Here is a 14,737-nt window from a genome sequence, read left to right as displayed (position 1 = left end):
AGAGGGGCTGTGATGAGTTGCCTCGCTCTTGAAAAAGCGAAGTGTCTGATTTTTCCAAGTGACTTGATCATCTAGTATTTTTATTTCTTGTTTAATAAAATTATTTCATATTGGTGCTTATTTTTAATTAAAGCTATACATACACATAGATTGAAGAATCAAACAATTCAAGTCATTTTATTAAAAAATAAGACACTCCCTTCACACCCTCCCCCACTCCTGACCACCACCATTTCTTGCTCTTTAGATGGACATACTTTTAAAACTCTTTTAGCTGATTGGGTATTTGCTCCAAAATCTGGAAACTACATGCTTTTCTTGCCATTTAAAATTTTTTTTTCAACTTGAGGTAATAATTCCACGCTGAGTGGATGCAGGGAAGACGAGCATTCGGTTCTCTCTTCCCTCCTGCTCTCACAGGTCAGACACCCTTCTCCTGGTCTGCAGTACAGTTACGTTTTGGTGAGGCCCCACTCAGAATTGTGATGTCCAAGCTACAGCTGAACTGTGCAGTCAGCTATGATTACGCTTCCGAGCCTGCTCATTATCTTGTTTTCCTGAAAGTTAAGTAAATGATGCCTTTGTTTTTTCCATTTCCTTGGTTGTCTGCGGACTCCTTACTAATTCAACCCCAAACTCTTACTTGGATGGAAAATCTCACCTCATTCTGGCCCAGTGGATATTCTACTCCCATCAGCTTCATCTTCTTGGTACTCTGGTTGGTAGCAGCTGCCCTCGGCTGTTGTCTTGGGATCTCCCTTTGTGGTCAGGAACTTTCCTTCTTGCAGCGTCTTAGTTCCCGGACCAGGGATGGAACCTGTGCCCCCTGCAGTGGAAGTGCGGAGCTCTAACCATTGGACTGCCAGGGAATTCCCTCTTCTGGCTTTCAATTTGCTGTTGAGAAGCTTGCAGCCATTCTGATTCTTGATCCTTTGTATAAAATCTATTTTTCATTCTCTCCCTTATATTATCTTTTCTTTGTCTACAGTGTTCTGAAATTTCACCATGCTGTGTCTTAGTGTGGGTTTATTTTTGTCCACTATGCTGGGTGCTTGCTGGGACATGTCATTCTACAAATTCACACTCTTCAATTTTGGGGATTTTTCCCCCTATTATTCCTTTAATTTTCTTTTCTCTGTTTTCTCTGGCTCTGATCTTTCCTTTTAGGGTACTTGTTATTTCCTTGGTGCTTGGGGCCTGTTTTGTCCTTTTGTCTTTTCAGCTTTACCTTTTTCTAACCCTTCTGTTGAGCTTTCTTTGCTCTCATGTATTTAATTTCAAATAACTCTTTTTTTTTTTGTTCTCTGAAAAGTTTTTTTGTTTGTTTTATGGGTGCAGTTTTTTTCAATTTCTTCTCTTAGCTCCCTGAGGATGTTAATACTTTGGTTTTTGTTTTAGTATTTCTTCTCCTGTATCTCTTTTCTCAAAGTTTTTTTTTTACAGTTTGTTGGAGGTATAATTTACATAGAAAATTTACTCTTTTTCTTAATATCTATAAAAATTTATTTATTTATTTAAATATGGCTGAGTTGGGTCTTTGTTGCTGTGTACGGGCTTTCTCTGTTTGCTGTGAGCAGGGGCTACTCTTCGTTGTGGTGCACAGGCTTCTCATTGCGGTGGCTTCTCTTGTTGCAGGGCGCAGGCTCTAGGCGCACAGGCTTCAGTAGTTGTGGCTCGTGGGCTCTAGAGCGCAGGCTCAGTAGTTGTGGCATACGGGCTTAGTTGCTCCACGGCATGTGGGATCTTCCCGGACCAGGGCTCGAACCTGTATCCCCTACATTGGCAGGCGGATTCTTAACCACTGCGCCACTAGGGAAGCCCCCAAATTTACTCTTTTTAGTGTATAATTCTGAGTTTTGACATAGTCATGTAACAACCAACACAGTCAAATATTGTTAGAATGCTTTGTTCTTTTTTTAAAAATTGCAGCTCATTTTGAAGACTAGTGGACTAAGAAGCTGACCGGAGACCAGCTCTCGGGGTGAGGGTGGTCCTTGCTCTCGGCTTGTCTGCCAAGAGCACTCGTGGCAGACAGATCATTGGGGAACCCCTAGTGTCAGATCATTTTTTTTTTCCTCTGGCTGGTCAGGTTTCCTGGAGAAGACTGCCCAGTGCCCTTTCAGGAGGGGTATGCGTGGCTGCCTGTGTCCCGGGAGCCAAGTTAAGAGAAGAGGGCTAGAAGACGTCTGTCATTATTTGGGACATAACCCCTGTTTTCAGCGTAGTGCCTGTGGTAGACGGGGAAAAAGTGCCTGCTACATGTTGCAGTATTTCTTTGACTCTGGGCCTGATCGTGTGACGTGTTTTGCCAATGGGATGTGACCTAATGGCCCGCCATCAGTGGCTTGAACAGTGAGTGCTTTTGCTTTGTGGCTTGGCCCTTCTGCTGCTGAAACCATTCTGCGGCCATGTGAACAGGCCTCGGCTCCTCCTCTGGAGGATGAGAGGCTCTTTTAAGCCTCTGAGTCTTGGGGTAGCTGCCGCACGGCCAAAGCTTGCCGATGCAGTACCCCATCTTCAGCTGCGCCTGGCAGCCCAGTCCTGACACCTGCTGTTTGACCGCCAGAGAATGAACGTGCTGCTTTGGGAGTAGTGGAGCAAGATGCTTTTCACTCCCACCGTGGTGTCTGTTTTCTGAAGTTCCCAGGGCTGCTGGTCCTTGAACCTTTTGGGAGGTTCTGGGCCGTTTATTTGGTCACTTCTTAGCTTTTTCCAGTACTGGTTTAGGATACTGGCTTAGGATTTCTGTTTCTCATTTCAGCCATTTACCATTGTCCATCAGTGATCTAGCTTTTAGAAGCTGGTTGCTGTTTTTTCCTCTTTTTGGTTTATGCCATTGAGAAAAATTCCTTTATTGTACTATAGATTTAGAGAGGTTTAGGGAAAGAGCTGAGCTAAATACAGGTGTTCAATTGCTATCTTTAATTGGAAGTTTGATCTGTGTTTTTAAGATAGCATCCTCCCAGCCCACCTCTATGTTGTGGTGGTTAGTAATAACCATGTACCCAGACTGGAAAATGCTGGCCAATTCCAGCTGATCAGGTAGAGGAGTCATTCACAGTTCACAGGACTTTAAAAAATTCACTTGTCCAGAGTTACTGTTTTGTTTTTCCCCCCCATCAAACCCACACTTATTCTGTGTTAAGTTTAGCTAGCCTCAATCTTCCTGAAATGATTGAAAGGAAATCACGATATTTCATGTTCTGCCTTTTAAAGAAGTAAACCCATAGGTGTTTAAAGGATTTTTCTAGATTTTCCCTTTAAAGTTAAAAGCTTTTGGGAGAGGAAAATTTTAAAAAAGGATTTAAAAGCCAGATCTGGTCTAGGCAAAAAAACAGTGTTTGCCCATGCTGGCTTTCAGTCTGCCTCTGTTAGTTGATAGAAGGGGAAGTGCAGCGTTTTCAGGTATTATTGTGAAATTGATGAAAAACAGGACTGCTAGCCTGCCACATGCCACTGTCCTTGATCACATGAGGCATTTGGGGGCCCCAGCTGTGGGATTGCAGTGAGAAGGCATTGCTTCCTGTCTTTTTTTTTCAAAAGTACAAGCTAATCATTAGCTTTCCTGCTCCCTGCACTTTTAAGAGCTGGAAGAGACAGCTGTTTGCTCTACACCCTCAGGAGCCCCTTAGCTTGTGAGCCTGGAGTGTCTGGTGTCTAGCAGGTACTGATCTCAGTTGAGCACCTGTGTCTGCGTTAGTCCTGGCTGAGCCAGTGATGGGTCCATATCTCCACAGTAGGGCTGTAGTGTTGAATTCAGTGGATTCGTTTCCCAGGGCTGCCATAACAAGGAACCACAAGTTGAGTGCTTAAAAAACAAATTTATTGCCTCTCATTTCTGGAGGCTAGATGTTGATTGCTTTAGAGGCTACGAAGGAGAATCTGTTTTGTCTTTCTCCTAGCTTCTGGTGGTTTGCTGGCAGTCTTTGGCATTGCTTGGCTTGTAGGCACATATCCTTGCCCTCTGCCTTCATGTTCGCGTGGCGTTCTCCCGGTGTGCCTCTGTCTGTGTGTACAAATTGCCCTTCTTAGGACACCAGTCCTGTTGGATTAGGGCACACCCTCATGACATTCTGACTTGATTACCTCTGTAAAGGTCCAATCTCAAAATAAGGTCACAGTCAGAGTTACTAGGAGTTAGGACTCCAACGTACCTTTTTGTAGGGGAACACAGTATAACCCATAACACTCAGGGAGGAGGAAGCTCATGCCACCTGTGATGATGACTTCTCTCTGTGTGCAGGGCCATTCGCAGGGGTCTTGTGCGGAGTCCGGTCAAAGATGGGGAGAAGGGAGAGTTGGAGGACCTGCTGATGGAAGCAGGACTTAAGGGTCCGACCCCAGTGGGCTCTTTGAGGTCATTGTACAGGGTCCTCCACGTTGTGAAGGGGGGGGATTTAAAGGCAGAACAGATCCTGTCCTTACGTTACTGCTTATTGTCTGGGAGGACACGGGGCTTGTGGAAGTTGGGGTGGCCTCCCAGCCACATAACATAGACAAACGTATCTGCTGGGCTCCTTTCGTGTGCAGACTCTGGACGGGTGTTGAGACAGGCAGCTGCTGGTGGTGGTGAGACAGATTTCAGTCAGCGTAGTGATCACCGAGGGTTTATCTTTTCAAAGGGGTGCGAGGCTCCTTGTGCACGGCAGGTGTTATTCAGCAGTGCTCGTGCCCAGTGTGGTACCTCACTCTTAGTAGGCACTCTGCCTGTTGGATGAATAAATGCTACATTTATGTGTGTCATGTTTTACAAATGTATGGTAGAGAAGAAGTAGAGGTAACGTGCCTGTTGGAGGAAGGAGAGCCCACTCCTTGCACAGGGGATTGGGGGCTTCCTGGAAAGCCGGGCATGAGGGGCTGGAGTTTGGGAGGAGGCAGGGCATTTCAGGTAGAGGAGGGAATGCCAGACAACTCCTTTTAAAATTGTTATTGTTAAAAACGTTATTAATAGCATAGTATTATTATGTAAGATGACGTCAATTCCATTTATAAGCAGAGGCCATCCTCTCCTTTCCTTTTTCTTCTACATTCCCTTTGTTTGCCTTATCTTCTGATTTCCTTCCTAGTCCCTAGACAGGGCAGGAGAGCAGGAGACTGTATTTCTGGTCCTCGCCCTGCCCCTAACTTAGCATTGGGACCTCTCTGGGCATCCATTTCTTTCTTAAAACAGGAGTTTGCACTAGGTAACTTGACTGAACTCAAAATAATTAATTATTCACTCAACTATTGGCTTAACTGACCCTAACTGCTATAGGGTGAAAAGTGTATGTGAAATGTGCTTTCTGATTACAATCTAGATGGACAAACAGGACATCCTCATGAAAGAGTAACACTGCCAAGTGGTGCAGGCAGTCTTAACACTTGGCTGTTAAATTACAATGATACACAGGATGTTTCCCTATAGGAATCATGATAGAACAGTTTCCTGACGCCCAGTGTTCATGTAATACGTTTGAATGCAGTTTAGTATTGTTTCTGAAGTAGTACATGAAATTAGCAGGAACCGTAGTATATAACAGTTTATTTGCATGATAGAGTATCACACTGAACTTCATGCAGTTCACAGCATTATTCCAACACCATCTGTATTAGATATCTTTGCTGGAACAAATTACCCCCAAACTTAGCAGTTTAAAACAAACATTTATTAGCTCCTAGTTTCCAAGGGGCAGGAGCCTGGAGTGGTTACCTGGGGGGCTGTGGCCTCGGGTCTCCGGGGAGGTTGCAGTTAAGCTCTTGGCCAGGGCTTCCAGCTCCGTCTTGTGGGTGTTCTGGGCCTTAATTCTTCACAGCCTGTGTGGTAGGGGCCTGTCCCCAGGGCTGTCTCCATGTCTTCAGGACGTGGCAGCTGGTTTCCCCCAGTGTGTGTGATAAGAGAGCGAGGATGAGGGGGAAGGAGGGAGGGAGGGAAGGATCTTGTGGGAGCACGCCCCCCCTTCTTTATAAACTAATCGCAGAAGTGCCTTGCTATCTCCTCTGCTGTGTGCCACTGGTGACACAGAACAGCCTTGGGACGTTGTGGGCAGGGATTCCCCAAAGGCACGAATACCAAGAGGCGTGGGGGACTTTGGGGGTTCATCTTCCAGACGTTCCAAATGTTTTTATAGGCTTAGGGTCTGGAATTAGTATGGTTCCTCCAGTGTCACATTTGGAGAAACCTAGGAACTGAGAAATAATCCAGAAATACCATTTTTATTGTTGTTTTCTCCCTTCATTATATATTTCTCTTTAATAGGAGCAAAATCATGTTTTTTTTTCTTTTGAACTTTTTTCAGTCAGTATTTTATTTTAGCTTTTTATTGTGGAAAATCTCAAACTTCAAAAAGGATAAAGAATAATGTAATGAACTTCCACGGACCCATCACCCAGTTTCCAGTTATCAGTTCATGGCCAATTTTGTTTCATCTGTATCTCATTCTCCTTCACCTTTGTTATTTTGAAACAAATCCCAGGCATAGTATGATTTCATTGTATGTATTTTATTATGTCTCTCTGAAAAGTAGGGAGACTTTTAAACATCTCAACAATACTAAAAAAAATCAAACGATAACCTTTAATAGGATCAAATAAAAATCCAGGATTCAAATTTCCCCTATTGTCTTATCCTTTTTTACAGTTTGTTTGAATCAGGATACAAATAGGTCCCATATATTGCAAATTCCAGGGTCTTTGTACTTTATTGTTAGAGTCTTAGGATTTTGGATTTGAAGATTGACATTGGTCATTACCCATCTGCATCTTTTTATAGATGAGAAAACTTGCCAGGGGTCATGTGGCTGGTTCATTTAAGATTAGAACCGAGACCTTCGGATCCTACATTTCAGGTGCTTTTGACTTTAAGCAGAAAATGTTTTCAAGACGTGACTTTTGAAAAGAAGTTTTCCATCCTTTAGTTCCTCTGCGTATTGTAAGCAGTGGCATGAACACAGATCCTTATCACTTGAACTTGAGTGGTCAGACTCAAAGGTTCACGGTGCATTTATTCCAGCAACAAATTCTGCTCTGGGCCCTGTGGTGGTAGTAACCCTCCCCTTCAGTCAGCCTGTGTGAAAGGCATGTCCGTAGAGTCAGTGGTGCTGACTTTTCCTACAAACATCCTAAATCTTTCCCAGTCTGGTGCTCTCAGGTGCTCTCACCTAGCCATTCCGGAGGTCCAGCCTTTACATATTCTTCTGAGTGTATGTATTCTTTTGCTTATTTTTATTCAACAGTGTAGCCTGGAAATCAGTATGTATCTATTTGTAGTGATCTTCCACAGTCTTTTTTCATACTGTTAGATTTTTTTAGAGACATTTCTAATATTTTGTAGATTTGGCTCTTAGTTTAGGAAATTTAAAAAAATGTTAGTTCCCCCTTATCCAGGAGGAATATGTTCCAAGACCCCCAGAGGATGCCTGAAACCACAGATAGTACTGAACCCTGTATACACTGTGTTTTTTCCTATACAGCCATACCTATGATAAAGTTTACTTGATAAATTAGGCACAGTAAGAGATTAACAACAACAAATAATAACATAGGACAATTATAACAATACACCATAATAAAAGTGACATGAATATGGTTTTTCTTTCTCTCAAAATATCCTACTGTACAAATGTAATGCCTTTTCCATCTTAACTAGGCACTTATGCACTGTAGTCTTGTAACTTTTGCAGTTTGAGATGCAACAGCAAAATTAGCACAGCTTTCTTTTTCCTTCTTTAACTTCATGATGGAAAATTCATTCTTACCATAGATCTTAGCAACCTCGGCATGTAACTTTTTTTTCTTAACTTACTAAATTGAGGACTTTCACTTTTTTACTTAAAGGACTTTATGGCTTGTCTTTGGCATATCTGAATTGCCAGCATCACTATTGCGCTTTGGGACCATTACCTTGGAGATATTGCAGGTTTGGTTCCATTCCACCATAATAAAGTGAGTATGATATAAAGCGAGTCACATGAATTTTTTGGTTTCCCAGTGCGTATAGAAGTTACGTTTATACTGCATCGTAGTCTAGTAAATGTGCAATAGTATTATGTCTAAAAAAGCAATGTACATACCTTAATTAAAAAACACTTTATTGCTAGGGACTTCCCTGGTGGTGCAGTGGTTAGGAATCCGCCTGCCAATGCAGGGGACAAAAGTGCGAGCCCTGGTCCGGGAAGATCCCACATGCCGTGGAGCAGCTGGGCCCGTGTGCCACAACTACTGAGCCTGTGTGCCACAACTACTGAAGCCTGCACGCCTAGAGCCTGTGCTTCGCAACAAGAGAAGCCACCACAATGAGAAGCCCACGCACCACAACGAAGAGTAGCCCCCGTTCCCTGCAACTAGAGAAAGCCCGCGCACAGCAGTGGAGATCCAGTGCAGCTATAAATAAATAAATAAACGAATAAATAAATAGACTTTATTGCTAATAATGCCAAAAAACAATTACAGTAGTAACATCAAAGATCATTGATCACAGATCACAGTAACAAATATAATAACAATAATGAAAAAGTTTGAAATATTGCGAGAATTACCAAAATGTGACACAGAGACACAAAGTGAGCAAATGCTATTGGAGAAGTTGTACCCCTAGACTCCTTGGAGTCAGGGTTGCCACAGCCTTCAAATTGTAACAAATGCAGTACCTGCAAAGTGCAGTAAACTGAAGCACAATAAAACGAGGTATGCCTGTATTAGGTAAAGTAAGGGTTACTTGATACACAAGCACTGTGGTATTGTGACGGTCAATCTGATAACTGAGATGGCTTTTAAATGACAAATAGGCAGGATACGCAGGACAAAGGGATGAGGGCTAGCTACTCAAAATGGCGTGCAGTTTAAAAGTTGTGAATTGTTTGTTTCTGGAATGTTCCATTTAATGTTTTCGGATCAAGGTTGCCCCTGGGTAACTGAAACAGTGGAAAGTGAAACCTTGAATGGCCATGGAGGGGGAGGGGGGTGGTGGTGGTGGGGGAGGGGGTGGTGGTGGGGAGGGAACTACTGGTACTGTATTACCAGAGGCTTTGGGAGGCCATGACGCTACCTTTATTTATTTATTTATTTACTTACTTATTTATTTACGGCTGCGTTGGGTCTTCATTGCTGCACACAGGCTTTCTCTCGCGGCGAGCCGGGGCTACTCTTTGTTGCAGTGCGCAGGCTTCTCATTGTGGTGGCTTCTCTTGCTGTGGAGCACGGGCTCTAGGCGCACGGGCTTCAGTAGTTATGGTGCACGGGCTCAGTAGTTGTGGCTCGTGGGCTCTAGAGCGCAGGCTCAGTAGTTGTGGCGCACTGGCTTAGTTACTCCGTGGCATGTGGGATCTTCCCGGACCAGGGCTCAAACCCTTGTCCCCTGCATTGGCAGGTGGATTCTTAACCACTGTGCTACCAGGGAAGTCCCCCTTGACATTATCTTAAGTAACAGGTCACTGAGGAGGAACTCCCAGCCTAGCACTGGAGCAGTGTTCACTATGTGCTGTCTACCTTCTTCAAGCTTCTGGAATGAATTAACTTTTGCTGTTCATGGGGCTAGATCTCCTACCTCGTGGTGGACCAGGTTGGATTTGAGAGGAAGCCTTGGTGGGACTCAGTGTCTGACACTTAAATCCAAGAGGATTCTGGGGATTATTGCCGTCACTAAGAGTTAATGATTAAGGGTGGTTTTTCCTGTCCTCCACAGGCCCGTCAGCTCATCCTGCAGTATGGCTTAACTCTCAGTGACCTGGACCGACACCCAGAGGTAAGTAGAGAGAGGCTGCTGGGTTTTTTGGTCTCCTTTTTTTTTTTTTTTTTTTAAAATAGCTGTCACTTGTTCATGGGCTCTGGATATCTTGTTGAGTCTAGGAGAAGAGTCAGTTAGTCATACTAGCTTTTCTCCTAGGACTTTGAATATTAATCCTAGCTGAGGTCAGAAGAGAAGAGCTTATGAATTTCTAGGACATTCCCTGTGGTTTAACCGAGAGGGCTCAGGGACCCAGGGCTTCCTGCAGCCCTCACACAGACGTATACGAGCAGGGCGGCCCTCAGAACTAAGTGGAGATAGAAGCATCATCTGAGGCAGCCGTGGGTCTTTGAAAACAGATTAAAGTGAAGTTGTATGGTAAAGATGATTAAACACACGGACAATCTGGAGGAGACTGAAGAGCGAGCAGCATGCTCACAGCTGTCGTTTACTGAGCCCTGACTGTGTGCCAGTTACTATGCTAAGTGCCGGGCCCGTATTAAACCACAGTCGTCCCTGGATATCTGCTGGGGTGCGGCTCCAGGACCCACTGCGAATACCAGAATCTGCAGATGCTCAGGTCCCGTAGTTGGCCCTCTGTATCTGCAGTTCAGCATCTGTGGATTCAACCAACCGTCGGTCACGTACCGTAGTACGTATTTAGTGGAAAAAAATCTGTATAAGTGGACCTGTGTAGTTCCAACCCATGTTGTTCAAGGGTCAGCTGTATTTAAGCTCCAGTAGTCTTGAGGGTGGGTACCATTATTACCTCATTTTACAGACAGGAGAAAGGCACAGAGAGGGCAAGGCATTTGCCTAAGGCCATGCTGTTTGTAAGTGGCAGAGCCTGAAAGTGAATCCAGGTGCTTCTGGCTCTAGAGGATGCTGCTTAGAAGGGTGTTGTGGGAAGAGGTAAAGTTTGAGCAGAGCTGTGAAGGCTAGGTGGCAAGGGCAGGAGAGAGCATTCCAGAGAGGGGTAGATGGGAACCATGGGAGCAGTTCCAGTCTGGCATGTGTGCAGTGCTGAGACTGGCTGGGGTGTCTAGGACCGAGTGAGTGGAATGGCTTTGTGCACAGCAGGGGGAGGGGGAGAGGGAGAAGGAGAGGAGAGGGCAAGGCTGCATTGGAAGAGTGAGGTGGGATTTCGGCAGCTTGAAAACAGACTTGATGGTGGTCTGCTAATCCACTGTGTCATGGGACGTGGGCCACAGATGGGTTAGTAAGTACCATGGGAAGGGCTTGTTCAGAGATATCTGTGGGTAAAGCCAGGGCACAGGCTGAATCAGCTGTTCAGCTCTGTGGGGAGAGTGGTTTGGGCTGAAGGTGGGCGTGAAACCCAGACAGAAAAGGTTGCCGCCTTCCAGGCCCCGGAGAGCTGCCATGGTGCAGAGAGGGGAGGAACATCGCAGGCTGTACCTCCATCCTTGTGAAAGGGTGGAAGCGAGGATGCCCCGTTGAAGCTTTGCAGGCCCTGGGCCAAGCAGCTTCTAACTGCAGTTTGAACTGAATCTGCGCCCTGAGGTTTTATACCGCTCTTTTAAAGACCATACTTGAGGCTCCCACCTTGTCTCTGCAGAGTACCAGGAGTGACAAGAAGTACATACCTTTCTTGATTTCAAATTTTGAAACATGAATGAACCTATTCCCACTGCTTTTGGGCCTGGCAGTGGAGCTTCCTGTAAAGGGAGTGGGCCAGCCCAGACAGGTGCCTTGGTGGGTCATAGCGGGGGTACCTCAGAAAATTTCCAGTTCTGTATTGCATCAGATGTGTGTCAGCATGCCGGTATTTTTGCCACATTAGTACGGAGACTTCTGAATCAGTGTGTCTCAGCCTTTTTTCCATTAATGCCCACCCCCAATGAAATTTTAATCTCACAGGTATACTGTATACCTCCTTCTGTACTTGGAGGTGAAGTTACCCACGTTGAGATTGCATGCTCTCAATAATTCCAGCTCATCCCCAGAGAAGCCCATCAGTGAGTAAAGGGAGTGTAAAGTGGTGGATAAGAGTTGGACCCAGGTGTGGTTGCCCTGTTTGTTTCCTGGTGACCTTAGTGGAATAGCTTAACCTCTCAGGGCCTCAGTTTCCTGACTGGCTAAATAGGAAGAACTGTGCTGGCTAATAAGGCTGCTGGGACCTGATGAGCTATGGCATGTTCAAGCTTAGTGCGTTTTATATCTTTCCTTACCCTCATCACAGATTGACCTTGCCATCGATGGTGCTGATGAAGTCGATGCTGATCTCAATCTCATCAAGGGTGGAGGGTGAGTGTTGTGGGGATTTTTCTGCAGAGTATCTGCCGGTTAATCCTTAGCAAAGCAAAGTGGAATACAGAATAAACACATTGCCGCTGTGATGTACGTGAGTTTGTCTCTCTGCTTGGATGTGGACAGCATAAGGCTGTAGAACCAGCCTGGCATTTCTGGTTGTTAGTAGCAGTCTGGTGACAGGAACCTGGGCCTCTTCAATGAAATTATTCATCTTAAAGGGTTCTCTTTGCTGCCTTCTGCTGATTCCAACTTTAAAAACTGTACGGGCTAAAGCAAACATATTACCAGGACTAGATTACTAGGTCTGTGGGCTCTGAGCAGTTAGTGATGTATGTATTCATTGATTTGGAAAACATTTGTTGGGTGTTTCTTAGGTGTTGATTTTGGGGGGTTAGGAAGTGGTGAGTCGAAGGAGGTGAAGTCCTGGTCTCCTGGTTCGTATAATCAAGCAGACTGTGGAGTGACACAGAATTTGCTTCACATCTCACTGTGCTCTCTCCACTTTATAACCTGGCTGTCACACTGCAGATACGGCAGGTTGTTCAGAGCTTGTCCTTACTTCTCCAGTTGCAGAACCTCTGCCTCATGCCGTGCTCAGGTGGCTTCTCCCCAGGCACAGTGCTTCCTGACAGATGCATCTTAGATGGGATTATGCCCGCTGCCTGACTGGGAACCATTTCTCCCAGACACAGGCTGTGTTTCCATAGTCCATTTACTGGAAACAGCATGTCTTAGCTTGGGCTGCCGTAACAAAAACCTTAGACTTAGTGACTTAAATGGAAAAATTTATTTCTCACAGTTCTGGAAGCCCTGGGCTTGCAGATGGCGGCCTTCTCAGTGCAGCCTCCTGTGGCGGAGGGAGGGAGAGTAAGAGAGCTTTCTGGTGTCTTCTTAAAAGGATATCCATCCTATCAGACCAGGGCCACACTTTAATGATCTCATTGAACCATAATTACTTCCTTAGAGACCCCATCTTCCAAGTATAGTCACATTGGGGGTTAGGGCTTGAACAATTGAATTTTGGGGGAGGGGCAGGGAGACACAAGTCAGTCCGTTGCACAGTATGATGGAGTTGGGGGGGGTGGTGTTCCTTTAAGAATTAAAAATTAAATTTCTCTTTAAGTGCCAGAATTGAGTGGATTTTGGTTTCCCATATCTGACCTTAGTTTCCGAATTCAGTTTTTGTCTTACTTATCCCTGTGTTCATTTGCTGCTTCTTCCCCATCCCCCAGAGGCTGCCTGACCCAGGAGAAAATTGTGGCTGGCAATGCCAGTCGCTTCATCGTGATTGCCGATTTCAGGTACGATGTTTGGTGTTCTGAACTGTCCGCTGAGGAGGTAGATCGGACCCCAGGCTTCATATTACAGAGGAGGGAGGGGCTTTTCTGATAGTCTATGGTGGAGGGCCGTGTCCTGGAGGATTATGCTCTGCTTTCGTGCTGAAGTTAGGTACCGCTATTTCATGTGTCCACTGGAAGGAGGAGGAAACAGCTCGTCACCCTTGTTAACAGAGCGCGTCCTTATTTATCACTCGTTCGCTCCTAGCAAGGAGCCTCAAGAAGTGGCCCTGCAGCCTCTGGGGTCACACGTGACTTGTGTCGTGGACAGTCTTTGACCAGGCTGTCAGATTCTCCTTCAGGGAGTCTGATAGAAGGCACTCCTGCGAACATGTTAATTAAAAAAAAAAAAATTACAGCTGTAAATGATGATGTTCTTCACACCTGTATATGACAAGCCAGTCACATCCAGGTTTTAACATTTTTGTCATATTTACTTATAAAAGCTACTGCTTTTCTTAAACGGTAAAACACAGCCAATGCATTTGAAGCCCCGTGCACTCGACCCTTCTCGCTTCCCTTGTCCTCTTACCTCATTATTACCCCCATGCCTGAATTTGCTGTGTCTGTACCACTGAGCTTATTTACATTTGTTATACTTTCTGACTCTTTCTTTCCAGGAAAGATTCAAAGAACCTCGGGGATCAGTGGCACAAGGGAATCCCCATCGAGGTCATCCCGATGGCCTATGTCCCAGTGAGCCGAGCTGTGACCCAGAAGTTTGGGGGTGTGATTGAACTTCGAATGGCTGTCAACAAGGCAGTAAGTGGCCAGGGAGGTTTCTGGAAGGCATTCCAGGCTCTCAGGGCTGTGTCCTCCTTCCTGCTTCCATTAGGTCTGTGCCTAGACTGGGCAGGTGGCTTCTGTTTATTTATTTTTAATCAGCCTATTGGTTTACTTTTAGAGCGCTGGCTTTATCAGTTTCCACATTCAAACTCATGTAGATAAGACTATACTTAATGCAATGCATATTCTCTGTACAGATGGGCGTATTTTCTGTCGCTCGGGATCTGTGCTCCTTAGGTTATCTGGTCTTTGTACCCGAGGCCTGGATCTCTGACTAACAGCTGCTAAAAATGGGTTTTGGGAGGCCCACCTGGGGCAGCAAGTTATTCAGGTTTCATGGTGTAATTTTATTTTTCCTCCTCTTTTCTCATTCTGTGGTTAAATGAAGTAGAGTTTCTAGGGAGATGTGAATTCCTCCCCAGGAATATACTCCAGAAACTTCGTCCACATGTTTCTCTTCAGCTTCTAAAGTGGGTTGCACAGAACTTTTTTTTTCTTACACTTAAATAAACAAAAAAGCAACAGCAGTACTCCAAAAAATAACTATAGTTGCAGACGGAACTATATATAAAAAGTTTGGAATGTACAGAAGAGAAAGCAAGTTATCTGTAACTCTACCCTGACGAACTTTTATCATGACGTG

At 45.0% G+C, this 14,737-nt stretch overlaps 1 protein-coding gene across 4 annotated transcripts in view; it reads left to right on the top strand.

The window, feature by feature from the left end:
* RPIA (ribose 5-phosphate isomerase A) overlaps nucleotides 1-14,737 on the top strand; it is a 162,888-nt gene that overhangs the window by 9,120 nt on the left and 139,031 nt on the right. For all 4 annotated transcript variants that reach the window (XM_060309629.1, XM_060309627.1, XM_070046887.1 and 1 more), the window contains exons 4-7: nucleotides 9,659-9,718; nucleotides 11,901-11,965; nucleotides 13,204-13,272; nucleotides 13,929-14,070. In XM_060309629.1, the coding sequence (XP_060165612.1) occupies nucleotides 9,659-9,718; nucleotides 11,901-11,965; nucleotides 13,204-13,272; nucleotides 13,929-14,070 (336 nt within the window). The remainder of the gene's footprint in view (nucleotides 1-9,658; nucleotides 9,719-11,900; nucleotides 11,966-13,203; nucleotides 13,273-13,928; nucleotides 14,071-14,737) is intronic.

This window comes from Globicephala melas, chromosome 12 (genome assembly GCF_963455315.2).
Source record: "Globicephala melas chromosome 12, mGloMel1.2, whole genome shotgun sequence".
NCBI classification, from domain to species: domain Eukaryota; kingdom Metazoa; phylum Chordata; class Mammalia; order Artiodactyla; family Delphinidae; genus Globicephala; species Globicephala melas.
This window is presented reverse-complemented; position numbering and strand designations above follow the sequence as displayed.